Source organism: Carassius auratus, chromosome 5 (genome assembly GCF_003368295.1).
Source record: "Carassius auratus strain Wakin chromosome 5, ASM336829v1, whole genome shotgun sequence".
Taxonomy (NCBI): Eukaryota; Metazoa; Chordata; class Actinopteri; order Cypriniformes; family Cyprinidae; genus Carassius; species Carassius auratus.
Genome location: NC_039247.1, coordinates 4,782,986 through 4,797,921, shown reverse-complemented (window position 1 = coordinate 4,797,921; position 14,936 = coordinate 4,782,986). Strand labels below are relative to the sequence as shown.

The 14,936-nt window shown below is 39.9% G+C and overlaps 1 protein-coding gene across 2 annotated transcripts in view; it reads right to left on the bottom strand.

Moving 5' to 3' along the window:
• Nucleotides 1-14,371, bottom strand: part of kat6a (K(lysine) acetyltransferase 6A) — a 34,498-nt gene extending 20,127 nt beyond the window's left edge. The window contains exons 1-2 of one of the 2 annotated variants that reach the window (XM_026244968.1): nt 14,217-14,371; nt 10,707-11,953 (exon numbers count right to left, since the gene is read on the bottom strand). In XM_026244968.1, the coding sequence (XP_026100753.1) occupies nt 10,707-11,336 (630 nt within the window). In that variant the 5' untranslated portion in view covers nt 11,337-11,953; nt 14,217-14,371. Of the gene's footprint in view, nt 1-10,706; nt 11,954-13,885; nt 14,040-14,216 lie in introns of those variants that run through there. The other variant, XM_026244971.1, reaches the window with a different exon arrangement.
• Nucleotides 14,372-14,936: the final 565 nt, after the last annotated feature.

Sequence of the window (14,936 nt, the reverse complement as noted above, 5' to 3'; positions counted from 1 at the left end):
CTCTCAAATTATCAATTATTAATTATTATCAGTTATCAAATAAATACAGCTTTGTTGATCATAATCTTCTTTTAAAAACATTAAAAAATCTCTATTCCAAACCTATGACCGGCAGTGTATAAATGTTACAGAGGAAATTCACACTCAAAACACTCAAAAGTCCTTGTGTAAAAAACAAGAGCTTTCAACATTTGTTAAACATAAATTGTACACCCAAAATTGGTCTCACTCAATGGCAATTTTAAGGCATTTGCAAAGCTCTCTGAGGTCAGTCAATGAGTGCCTTCAAAAAGCCCTAAAAAGATTCTTAGTGATACAACTATTGTGGCTCAAAGTTTTGATGATCAAAGAGGCTACACTGGGCATGATCACAGTGAATGTGTGGGACTAGAGGTGGGTTTATTGTCAGGGTGTGGGCACAAAAGCATGTGTTGATGCTTATTCTAAGCCACACCATCTGACATTTGCTTCTGGAACACCATTAATCTTTCAGTGTGTGTCCAAGAGAGACCCACCCACGATGCAGCATGCATCAAACACCACACACACAGCGCACAAACAAACAGATACATGTGAATGCAAGGAGACAGATGTGTGGAAAAAGTTCAGCTATACAGATGTTGTATAACATTACAGCCAAAGCAACAGTACAAACATGAAAATTGCTACTATGGTTTCGAACGTGATTGTATCAATCCAACAGGCGTGTGGGTATTAGACTGGAAGTGTGCATATGGCGTTCATGAATGGACGCAGAAAGTATTAAGAAATGGCAGATTTAGGCTGGGAGAAAAAAGGTCAGTGCAGATATGAGGTTGTTTCTAAGGTTTGGATGTATGTGTATGTGTGTAAGAGAGCAGATCCAGGCAGGGAGGAGAGAGGACAGTGTGATTTATTGGGTTAATTTTCCTCTGACTCAGGTCCACACACATACATACTCAAGGGTGGGACTCTTAAGGAAGAAAACCAAACCCTTACAGACACTTCTCCTAGCCAAGAGATCCAATCAGAACTAGGTTAAACAGAATACTGTTGTATACTTCAACCATAAGAGGCCATTTAATGTCTCTTCTCTCTTTGTGTCGTGGCAGAACTAAGACTTCACAAATCAGGGATTGAAATCTTTTTACCTCTAGCATCTTATCTGATGATTTCATCTGATCAGCCAACAGAGAGAGGATGAGCTAGAAAGATTTTGCAGTTTACAGGGTTTTTACTCGCTCAAGAGGAGGCAGAGGTGGAACTGTCTTGATCATGTGCAAACACTGTACCCACCCTTCAACTGGCTGAAACAAAGATTTTTTACATCCAACATATTTGTGTTATAATGATTACATGACTGAAGAAAAAAAAAACTGTTGAATATTAAATTAAATACAACATAACAGCTAAAGGGGCCCTTTCGCAGTACAGCTGAACATAAACATAACATTAGGTTGTTAAACACTTCAGGAAACTTCAGTGTTGTCAAAAGACCCGGTACTTCGGTACCAAGTCGGAACTAAAAAAGTTTAAATGTGACGGTACCAGGTTTCTTTAAGCACCGGTTGTACCGAGGTCCCATTCAAACTCGGTTCAGCGCTATGATTTCAGCGAAGCAGAAAAAAACGAAGACGGAATCTCAAAATCCAGTCATGAAAATGAAACTAACATTTTGATATGGACAGTCATGGAATTTGTCAAAGTTAGCATAAATTAATCAAATCAAATCTCCGTATGGACCATTATCTTTAAATGTTAAGCCGCAAAAGTTGGTTGAGATGTTCTGCGTGTCTCTGTGTGAATTAATGAAATGCAGAGACGTGCGGTAGGGGTGGGCGATATCTCGATATTTAAAATATATCGAGATATTTTTTAAACACGATATGGATTTTGACATATCGTATATATCGATATATTGTTTATATTCTGATTCCGCCACTTTGCTTGTTTGCCTTCCCTGTGCTGTGCTCGCCCCCCGCCTCCTTGCTTTTGTCCCCTCTCACCTCGCGTGTAGAGAACTAGTCAAAAAAAAAAAAAAGACAACTGGCTCCATTATATGGAGATACTTCAGTTTTAAGGCGTAGGGCGAACGGCAGGCAGATGTCTACTGTAGGGCCCAATGAAACGCGGACGGAATCGCGGAATCCAGTCATAAAAATGGAATTTACAGTTTAACGCGGAATGTCACGGAATTGGTCAAATTTTAAATGAATTAATCAAAAGTCGGTCATGCACTTACATCAAATCGCGAAATGGACTAATATCTGCAAATATTAACCCGGAAAAGTCTATTTAAATATGAATCCTGCATGTTCTGCGTGTCTGTGTCAACGAATGGAGCAGAAGCGCGTCTTCATTCATTAAACACGGAAGCTCGCATAACGCTCGCGCTGATTACATTGTCTTTCCTCTCTCTAAATAAAGACGTGAACACATGAGGAACATCTCCAGAACTGCACTGAGAGTCACTTCATGAGCATCTGACCGTTTGATTTGAGTAAGATTAGCTCATATCACATCATAGACTGTGGTATCACATACACAGAACTGTAAAGGTAAACCCGTCAAAATAAAAGTATTTGACAGAAATCTATTACTATTGTACAGCAGAATGTAGATAGCCCACTACTACTACTATTAAAATGAAACGAACATAATTTTATAAGGAATAATCACACAACATTTCTCCCATGTTTTATTTTTAATAGTAAATCCCCTTTGTTTACCAAAAAATAAAGTTTGCTTAATTTTAAATAATTAAAAGATAAATTAAATGAATGTTTTATGCCTTCATTTGATAATCAGTAAAATGTAAATACACAGAAAGGCTATTTTAAGAATTGTTTTTAACTAATTAAGTTGTTTTTATGCATTTATGCACACAGAATTAGGTAACAATAAAACATATGGTGAAGAAAAAAATAAAATGTTTCATAGGCCCCTTAACATGTAATATTTGCCATATTTGTTTTTGCAGTAGTTTTTTGGGGGTTATTTTTCCTGTGAAGATATCGAGATATATATCGTATATCGAGATATAGCAAAATATATCGAGATATATTTTTTGCTCCATATCGCCCAGCCCTAACGTGCGGGTTTGTTTACTACATAGACTGAAGCGTGTGACGGTTGCAGTAATTTCAGCATCTGCCGTCTCAATGAGGGCATAAATACATAAACTCAATCACCAGAACTGTTCTGAGTCACTTCACAATATTTTACCTATTCATCTGAGTAAACCAGTGTCAAAATAAAAGTAGCCCGTCAAAATAAAAGTTCATTTTTACATAAGGGCTTTGTGCTAGATATTACTATTATTTAGTAGAATGTATGTGATACTGCTACTACTGTGGAAAAAAATCAATAAAACTATTTTTTAAAGAAATAAATCACAATTTTTTTCCTTTTTCCATGTTTAAAATGTAAATGTTTGAAACTTGTTTACTATTTTTCATAATTATATTACTTGTAGAAAAACTTTAAACATAATTGTAAATAAGTATAAAGAATGGTATTGGTTTTATTTTTAGTGATAAAAAGTTTATTTTTTTTATTACAATATTTTTGTGTGTTTTGCTTTGGTACCAAGAACCGTGGATTTTCACTGGTATCGGTACTGAATACTGAAATTTTGGTACCGTGATAACACTACATACATGTATATATTGTACTACCACCAGCTTTTGAACAGAACATTTTTACACACACACAGCTTAGGACAGTTTGCCACCTGTATTGGCCTTGATAATAGTTTTTGCTTAGAACTAGTCAGGACAAGTGGAGAAGCCTGGACAGTTTGCGGACACACCTTGCATTTATACAAAAACTCTTTCATTCTTCATAAAGACCAGCAGAACAACTTACATGAGATGAGCAAACTATTCATAGAATATTCACACTATTCACACAAACTATTCGCAGAACAGCAAAATTAAAGCACATCTGCAAGGCAGCAGACCACCGCAGGAAGTCTAAAAATATTCCATGTGGGAGAGAAAAATGATTCTTACAGAAGCACATCTGACAGGACAAAAGCTGCCTCCTCACACACACGTGCATGCATGAATCTGCCAGTTTTTCCCCCATTCTAATGAAGCCTTCAATTCCCTCTTAATATAAGCAAAACTGGGTACATGTTGTGCGTGGGCAATCGTGAATGAGTAGATGGGGAAGCAACAGGAATGGCAGGGAGAGGAAGAACATAACTTACTGTCCTTGTCTCTGGCTCGGTCAAGGTTCTCATTAACATGTAAAACTCATTTCTGTATTCACCTGCCAGTGCAGCCCCTACCGATCACCCATAAACTCCTTTGTAAGAACCTCACTGATCAAAAAACAGAGGGAGACAGTTGGACACACTAATAGAACGCATACAAACAGGTGTTATAACAAAAATATAGGGTAGACAAGCAGATGAAATAATACTATCAAATGAAAGGACAAGACAATCTCTCTCAGTAGTGGTTCTGCAGACGACCAAAACAATAGTATGTCCCTTAGATCAGAATATGTGGCGTTCCTAAAAATGACTTTATTAAGTCACAATGCATGGTACCAAACAAACTTTTTATGTCCCTCACCATCAAATTTGAAATGTTACTTTAAAAGTGCCCCTATTATGCCATTTCAAAGATTGCCTTTCGTGCAGTAACATTGCTGTAAGTGAATATAAAAAAAATCTGCAAAGCCGGAAGTACATGATAAATAAAAAAGTTATCATTTCCCTAAAGGGTGAATCGACTGAACATCCTAAACGAATCATCAGTGATTTGGATCCTACTTCTGTGATGGCTAAACATCAAGGTGTATCACATTTGCATTATGCCTCCTATTGGCCGGCCGTGAGAGTGTATCACATTTGCATTATGCCCCCTATTGGCCGGCCGTGAGCAATTTGACCCCACCTTCAAACGCTGTAGCTTGTTTGTGTGGTTATTATTGGTTAACATGTCAAGAAGAAGCTGTTAGGTTGTGAAAGTAAATTTGTTATTCACACAGAATTAGTGGTTAAAATTCATTTCCCTCTAGAATCCACACTGTATGATAAATAATAGCCTAGATGTTTATATTTTCTATCAAGCGTTCAAAATATGGAACTGTGGCAATGGGCGCATCATTTACGACATGCGCTGTATGTGGTAAATCGGTCAAAATAGACTGTGACATCTGACTAATCAAAGCAGAGTAGTCTCATGGAAAAAACTGGTTTAGAGAGACTGAATTTTAGAACTGCTTCGAATGAATTGTTTGAGAACCATTGGAAAATAAGGTCATATTAAATCAATATTTTGAGAAAAATAAAGCGCTTTTTTTTTTTTTTTTACCTTGCATGCATGTAAACCTATTATAGCCATTTTTTACTAATTATATTGATATAATTGCATTACTATTAACATTATTAAAATATATATTATTACAATGATTCCCTTTTAAACTAAATGGAATTTTGTGGATGATTTTCTGAAGAATGATGGTAATCAGTTTTGGTTCCCACTGACTTGCATAAAATGGACAAAAACCACAGTGGAAGACAATAGGAACCAAAACTGTTTGGTTACCAACATTCTTCATATATTTTTTCATATTCCACAGAATAAATAATATCATACAGGTTTGACATGGAGGTGAGAAAATGAGGACAGAGCATTTATTTTTGGCTGATTTTTTTTATATAATTAAAAAACACCTTTAAATAGATCAAATGATAGATGAAACGACAGAACAGAATGATATATAATTTGAATTCATGTCCTCTATTTCTACAATACCTTTCAAGGAAACAAAAACAATAAAACACCTTTCAGATCAGGTTCAAGTGCCAAAATGCCTCCTGCTGCCTTCAGAAGCAATGAGAAATGAAGGGCAGTGGTTGGTTTATCAAGTCTCAGGGTGGCTACACAAACTGAAATGACAAACGAGCCAAAACCCATTGTACTACATCACACACTAAGGTATAGAAACAAAAAAAAATACAAAATCGTGCTGGTATCAGATCAGTTTCAGTAGGGCTCCAAATAGTGCTAGGCGGTATAACGGTTCATACCGCAATAACGGTGTCGTTTAACAAATGTTCAGAACGCATCTGAGAGGGGTCTCTTTTCACCGTTGCACTGTGGCGAATACCGAAAGTTCAGAAACTGAAGCTGTAGAACTAGTAGAACGTGATGATACAGAAGAACTCGTCCACAATATCCGCTGACCTCCACACATAACCACCGCCCACTGCCATCAGCTCCTGCTCCCCACATACGGGCGCAACTTTACCGCTAGATTTAGCAACTTTCAGACGTTTTAAGAGGCTTTTTTCCATAGATTATACGTACTGACAAACCTGGACAAACCATATAAAAATGGCCAGAAAAACAAACAAACAAAAACTTAACGTGTGACTTAATTATAAACAAGCCTGAAATACACTTGGACTCTTATTTTTAAATGTCTATACTATTGCAGGCTGATCCTTCAAATGAGAGAGAAAATGTGCATTCTTACAACCATCTAAAAGATTATATAAATGTCAAAGTAGACATCGCCATTATTCATCAACTCGAGTTCATAAGAAATCGCTTGGCATAAATGTGCACTATTCATTGACTGAGAACCACTTTGAAGCAGTCTGAAGTGCACGTGGGAATGTCAGCGGGAGGAAACAGTTCTTGCACACACAGAACGAGCAGACACAAAACGTGAAGGGTGAGGGAAGATTTAACACTAGTTAATTGATCGCGGATGGTTTCATTAATTTGGGCAGATAAAAAATAATAAAAGCAAAAATGTTTCTCCAAATATACTTGGGCCGTCGTTAATATACCTGGGTGGCCTGCCCAAGTAAAGCCTATGTGTGGGAAGCACTGGTTGAAATAACTGGAAGAGAGTGATGGGTTTAAAATATGATGGATGCAACAGGAATCTGTACTCTACAGAATTCCAAGTTCTACACGTATACACATGATAATTCTCACACGTCCCCAGAATGACCGCCCGAGGAGCTTCCCTTCAACCCTGGAGCTTTCAGCTGTGAAAGGGCAACACGAGGCTCTCATCCCTCTTAATGCTGACTCTTACACAAAACCCCCTCATCAGGACCAGCCCTCTAAATGTTCAATATACACAAGCTCTCATAATAACCCCCCAAAAGCTATGTGATTTCCAATCTATATCTCCCTGCCCCTTGTTTGACTCCAGCCCCCACTCACTCCCCACAAATGCCCTGGCAATGACCCTCTATTAGAGGAAGAACATGTGAGTCTGCGATCATGTTTAAATGGAGGAGTGTGTCATTTGTGTGTTGACTACACAAATCTCTCTTCAATATCGGGGTCACAGCCAGTGCTCACCCATTTGTTTTGCTCCCTTGATCACTGCACTGATGCAGAATCCTCAATGATCTTATACAGGCTGCATGGGAAGAGTCAGCAATATGCGGCTATAAACAGTCAGGCAGGAAACAGCATCACTGACAGCTACCATATCAGACAAAAACACACCTGATAGAGCAAATTCTTCTAAATTCAATCATAAAATCAAAGTTGAAGACAACCAATCCAATGACCTCAAATGATAATTTCTGCAATAAAAGTATAAACAGGTCCAAAGTGTTTTGTTTGCAGTAAATGAGGACAACAAGAGTTGTCCTCATTTGAACCTGTGAACCTGGATCCAAATGAACCTAAAAACTCTACGGGTAAAGGGGTGGTTCACAGTTTCTTTTCTAGGCTAGATTTTGTTTATGGGGTGCAGTCTTTCATGTGTTAATGCTTCATTTAAAACAAACAAACAAAGAAAAATATAATTTTCACATAGTCTACCTTTATTCCACACTGCTCTGATCCTTCTCTGAGAAACGTGCTGATCCTTTGCTGCTTTTATGAAGCCCATTCCTCAGAAAGGGGTGATGGGCTCAAGTGATTTATAGCAGATTGGGTAAACTGCCTCTTGTGCACGTCTAAACATCCCGCCCCTCACCTCTGCAGCATGTGCTCTGGTTGTATTGTAAACAACGACATCGTTATTATCGCTTAACAGCTTGAGCCCAATTGAGAAGCAGAGGATATTATTGAAAAGGATCATGCAGAACCTTTGCAAACATGGCTTTTAATGGTAGGGCTGTTTTTTGTTTTTGGTTGTGGTCTCATACTTTTAGATATTTTGTTATTTGTTAATGCTACTGCATATGTTAGCTCTTAATATACAGTTTTATCCTGATTAAAGCTTAAATACAGTATGGCAACTGTATGAGTGTCCATATTTAACTTCTCATAGCTATGTGAAAAATGTATAATTGGAAGAGTTCATTGTTGGAGCTGAGCTGAATGAGAGAGAGAGAGAGATGCAGAGAGTGTGCAGAGTAAGGGGATGCGAGGAACAGTATTAAGAACCACTGCTTTAGAACAATGATTTTTAAACTTGTGAATCCATTAGAAATGTTAAGACAGAAGCGTGATTCATATACAAATAGATTTTTATGGGCACCTCTAGTTTTCTCTTCCTCTTCTCTAAACCAGCGCAGCATGGCATCACCCCCTTTGCTGCCTTTTCCCGAGTCCCAACCAGCTGTTTGTAGGCATTAAACTGACAGTATTTTAAAAGACGATATCTCCGTTTGCACTGAACTTTCAGCTTCATTCATTTGCAGATAATGTTAAAGCTCAAAAATCAACATTACACACTTATTAATGTTAAAAAAGTGAAACAGCAACCAACTACCCCTTTAAGGCTGCATTAAAAGCAATGATGATACACACTGCATGTGTAAAGCCATACATTGTAGAAACGATCCGGTCGGGGCTTGAAATGAATTCAAAGTGCAATTACATAATTTGTTGGAATGTCACTTATCAATTCTTAAACATTCTCATCTTAACCACATTACTGCAGACATGGCAGTACAGCATTCAAATTCTGTCAAAAAAATATAATGACTATGGGGCCATTTACACAACAGCAAAAAGTTGAAATTTTTTTATGCGTTTTGTCTGTTCGTTTAAACGACAACAGCATTTTGGGAACTGAAAATGCATATTTTTGAAAATGGGTTTCAAAGTGTAAACACCCAGTACAGGAATCTTTGAAAACAGTGACATCACATGCGTGCGTAGTACGTGTTAGGTATGTAGATATGCACAGTACATGTCGATTTTAATGGCAAGCAGAAACAAACATACACAACAATGGTGGAGTACATGGACTGTTGTTGCTGCTCAAGAGTTTGATAAAACTTCTTCAGCAAAATGTGGATTTACTTTACCAATATCACAACCAACAGTGGAGACGCATCATATAATCGTCACTTCCCTACAGGTACTGTTTACTAACAAGGTGACAGCGCCAACTACTATCCAGGCATAAGTCATACAGTGTTTTTGCGGATGTGTGTACACGCAAATCGTTTTGAAAACTTTAAAAACTTTAACTCATGAAGAGGAATATTTAGCCTATAACAATTAAGCGTTTTAACTTAAAATTATAACTGTTGCTGATGATCCTCATACACATGACAAAAACATCACAATTGGGAAGACAATCAAACTTTAAATTAAGCACAACTATAAGTGTTAAAATATTCCACACTATAAATATAAAATGACATCAAAACTAGGTGGACATTTCCGCTACGTTTTCCTGCGACGCTTGATTTACAATAAATGTGGAATCCTGTGCATCCTAAAAAAAAAAAGAAACATGTTCTAAGTGTTTTCTTCTACTGCAGATGCCTGGAGAGGTCATGGGACGTCAGGCCACTTGTGGAAGCCTTAATTCCTGAGCCAGACACAACACATTTGGAGAAGCTTGGTTGCATGTAAAAACTTCAACATCAAGTACCCGAATCAAAACACAGACATGAACAGCCGATCATTCTGACAGCCAACACCCTGCAGTGCACATCATGGATGTGACCCATATCAGATGTGATAGGAGGGGTGGGTGGGTGTGAATGCGTGTGTTTAGCCTCTGGGGAGCATAAGGCAGAGCTTCTATTTATCAGGTTACAAAAAAAGTGGGTGTGTATTGTGCCGCTCTTGCCGCCTGTGTGTCTGCAGTTCAGCTTCTATCTATCTTCATCCCTTGCTCCCTCTCGAGCAGAATGGTATGGAGTATATCAGTCTGAGAATGTGTGGATCTCTTCTTCACTTCACATTTCAGTTCACGTCTTTTATCTGGTCTAACACATAAACCCTTGTTTTGTCTTACAACTCCAAACACAGTAACGAACACACCCCTTCTCATTCAATCAGCATGTCTCTTTCTCTGTCTCTTTCCTCCAACAGTGGCACAACTTGCAGCTGGCAGCCTTGGCAGGAAGCAAAACTCATTACCGCTCATTCTTGACCATCTCTGTCATGTTTTCTTTTAGACCATCTCACATAAACAAGGCATTTCAGACTGTGAAGTGTAGTATTTTGTGACACGGCCCCTACGCTGGTTGTACAGAACATGAAATCTTGAATAAAAACTGCTGAAACCATTAGGAAGTGATCTGAACATGTTAAGGTCTTACACGTAAATTTCCAAAATGTAGCATGCACTTTGACCTGCTTTAAATGATTTCTAGATGCTTTAGTGAGTCTCAGAAAGCTGTTTGCTTACTCAAATCATGTCACAGCTGAGAGCCCGTATTTGAAACATAACTGAAATATTTAAATACTGGTCATCAGAAAGGGAAACTGTAAGTGTGCTTTGCAAAAAACTTCAACCGAAAAATGGGAAGAGCTTATTCAACTCACCCGATCTTGTTCATGAGGCAGGAGACGCACTGGAGGCAGAGAATCCAGAGACACACACCCCGTCCCGTCATTATGTGAACTCCTGCTTACCAACCGGAAGAGCGGTCCTTGTTTTACCACCCGTCCGTGAGAAACAGCCCGCTTAAGAGCCAGTCGGAGCTGCTGGTGGAAAAGGCCTGGCCCCATAGAGCCACTGCCAGACAGATAACCCGCAACATCTGCCTGGCACTTCAGAAAACGTTCAATACTCTTCAGGGATGATCCACTGGGTTCATGAAGCCCCTCTAGAGAGCGCTTGATGAGCTTGTTCCAGTCCAGACCAGGTTTTTTACTAGAGCTGGAGGTGCTGGAACTGCCGCCGCCACTTCCCGCCCGAGGCTTTGGGAACGCCAAGCGTCCAGGATTATCAGGGTCCTTGTAGGAGTTGAGCCCCTTATTGGACACCTTGAGTACGGAGCCATCTTTAACACTGAGCTCAAGGTGCTCCAGGACCGTCTTGCGGTCAAGCCCATGGGACATTGACACAGCATTGCAGATGCGCTCTTCGGATGGCCGCTGCTTTTGCTTTTTCACCTTCTTGATGGCTTCCAAGATCCAGGTGGTGTACAACGGGTTGGCCAACTTCACCATGGCTGCTGTAAAACTGCTGGGCCAAGGCCCAACACACTCTCACTGTTAGGAAGCACCCAGTGGCCTCAGCCCTGGCGCTGCCTCGTCGTTGTCCTCCTCCTCCTCTCTTTTCGTCTAGGAGGCTATCCTTTGTCCCGGGGAGGTGCAGTAAGTCTCTCTGTGCCAGAGCAGGAGCTGTTAGAGAGGGAGCCGATCACCATAGCATAGGCTCCCTAAACCCCCCCCAACCTAGAACAGATCCCCCAACCCAGTGATCCTTCCTCCTGAAGGGCTGCCACACCAAAGCAAAGAGGTGGGGTATACAACAGGCAGACACAGCAACTACCCCAAAAAGAAAGCAAAGCTGCAAGAGCCTTGGGTATCGTCTTATCTGCCCGTCTCAAAAGCAGTCAGTAAGGTAGAATCATTGATTCTGACAGTAAGTGTTATCCGTTTAGATGGAGCATCTTTGTAAAGAATTGTAGCAACAGTTTTAGAGACTTTCTGATAGGAATGTGAGTGTCTCAATTATCTTCCCAGCGCTGTTGGGAAAACCAGTCCAGAACAGATCCCTCACTCCAGTAAATAAAGTAGGCTGATCATCTTAATACAGAGTATTCTTCAGAAGCTCTTGCAACCTACAAAAAAAGAAGAAAAAAGAAAGGATTAGACTCTGAAAAAAAACACACTGCAACCAACAAAGTTTTTGAACACTCATCTATATGAAAGGATCAGTTCACTTCCAGAATAAAAATGTCCTTATTATTTACTCACCCCCATGTCATCAAAGATGTTCATGTATTTTTTTCTTTAGTCGCAAAGACCAATTGTTTTGCTAGATGCGACCCCTTAAACCTTTAATGAAACAAGCAATTTTGACCTTCAACCTGTTGGCCATCATGGAAGTTTATTATATGGAGAAAAATCCTTGAATGGTTTCCTCAAAAACCTTAATTTCTTTGCGACTGAAGACAGAAAGACATGAACATCTTGGATGACATGGGGGTAAATGATCAGGATTTTTTTATTCTGGAAGTGAACTTATCCTTTAGCACATAAAAAAAAAGGCAAACAAAAAAAAAAAAAAAACACAGCAAACAGTTTTACAGAAACATACATGCCTTGCTAAAGAAGGGAAATGTATCTATGTGCATCTACTGCACAATGATGGTGAACTACAACTCCAGGTGTACAACTTAGGTGTTTTTTAACTATCATAATTAGGTACAATGTACTTATTGTATTGCAAAACACTTTCACTGCTATTAAAGTGGGATACGGTCAAGGTTAGGTATAGGTTTCTTGCTGTTGTAAGGTTTAACAGTGTTACTGTAGATGTAATTACAGAAACTAAAAACAGATTTAATTACATAAAGCTAATTTTACATGAGTGAGTACAATATAAGAATTTGCATGTACACAACATATGTATTGTCTAAATGATAAACATTTTTAGTTATGCATTCAAATACAATCAGTTAAGATTCAGTTTAAACAAGTTAGTAAATACCGGCAGGAATAAACTTTTAGTGTCCTTTTAAACATGTAATGGCTTTTAATTGTGCATCATTTTATGTTATTACTACAGCAAGTATTTATAAACCAAATCATAACTAAGAACTATAGGGAGTAGATTAATATTTATCAGTAACGTATGTGTAATTACACTTTAACAAAGATACATTAAAATAAAATTTAACAATAATCTAAACCCAAACAACGTGCAACAGAAAACTGCCTCAAGGTCAGTTGTAAACACACTACAAATACAGTATATCTAAAAAATATATATTAAAAACATATGTCTAAAACCCAAAGAGCCTGAAACAAAGTTATATGAATGGGAGAGGAAAGAATCAGTGGTTCTCTTAAGAACACAACGATCTAAAATTCGTGATGCAATGTCTTATAACTTCAAAATAAAGTTTAGCAATCTCCCTACACTATGACAGATGGCCATTTATAAATTATCGGTAAATTAGGTGCTAATCGCATGTCAATCTGCAGAAAGGAAAGCACGAAATGTCAACACATGGCTAATAGTAAACAACACGGCAACGGGCCTTGAACGTTGAAAAAAATGTAAACAGTATTACACACAGCAGCTTAATAGTAGCTAAACACTTGACATTGAAAATAAACTTGACTTTAGATTATTTAAGCATATTATTCCATTCCAAACAATGTAAACTTTGAAGTAACGATGCCAGTGCACTAGGCGGATGTTGTTAGCTTCAAAACACAAGCAACGTGCTGTTGAGAATAAGGACAATGTCTCCTCCATTCCCTCCAGCGCCTGAGATTTCGCACCATAACAATCAGAAAACGGCATTTTCTAGACCTTTATCCAGCTTTATGTTCCGTTAAGAAACCTCGCGGCCTAAACAAACACACAATGGCCGTAACCAGTGGCTACCGCGGTTAGCGCGCCTCAGCCGTTAAAAAAAAAAAAGGAACGCCAAGATTCCTTCCTTCCCTCCCTCGCGCCAACGTTTGACACGGCCGCGCGCGCGGCCTCAATCTCTGCCTCGGATAAGCGCTTGACAAAAAATAAATAAATAAATCCTCACGCGAGCTGTTCGAGTGCTTCTCCGCGCTTCCTCCACCATTTTTCTCCTCCACTTCCTTCCCCGCTTACTGTAACCCACCCTCCCTACCCAACCGGAGAACCTGCGGCGGCGGCGGTGGTGGTGGTGGCGGAGGAGGAGGAGACGAGGCCCGTGAGGGAAGTAGTTAGGCCTCGGCTAGCATCCCCCCACACACCCTCCCCCTCCATCTCCGCGCACCCCTCGTTCCCTCTACCTTCTCCCGCTCCTTCCCTGAAAGACAGAACCACGAGTCCAGTTCGGGCTCACGAGCCGAGAGCATTTTAAACGCTACAAGTACCTGCGTGCTACTCACCTTAATTCCGGGTCGAGTGGCCGAGGAAAAGGTGCCAGAAAGCGTTCGAAACACAGACAACAACAAGCCCGAAAAATGCAACCAGAGAGCACTGGCTCCAGAGCTGACGCCATCTTTGAGTGAAACAGGAGCTTGGCGGGTGGGGGAGGGGGGAAACAGTCGGCGCTAGGGAGCGTCTGCATCGTGCGAATCTGAATCGGAGAGGGAGAGGCATGGGATAAGAAAGGGACTGCAGCGGGAGGAGAGGGGGGGGTACGGCTGCACACATCTGAAGGGCGAATGTCCGTTGCTTCTGCGTGAAATGGAAGAAAGGGACAGATGGTAAAGCGGAAAAAAAGAAAAGGCGATGTGGCACGCTTAGGGAACGTCTGAATGTTGCAGTAGCGCCTTGACGGCGGCAGAAGAAATCATAGCGACGGTGTGTGGTTTTAATGTTAGAGGGTATTTAAAGATCAAAGACGGCCCCTCCACACCTCCCATCGGGGTTCTGCGTAGCCATTCTGCTGTTTTCGTCCCCTGTTTCCAAGATCAATCATAATGCTATGAAAAATACATAAGCACATACGCCAGAGCTCATGATGAAGCAAATGTTTTTATTTTGGTAGCGGGGACGCACTACATAAACAATGCCTGTGAGAGTAACTACTAGAGTGGGATTATGTAAATTGCCCGCAGTGCCATATGAGGCAGTGATGACAGGTGACCCACACACCTTTCCCT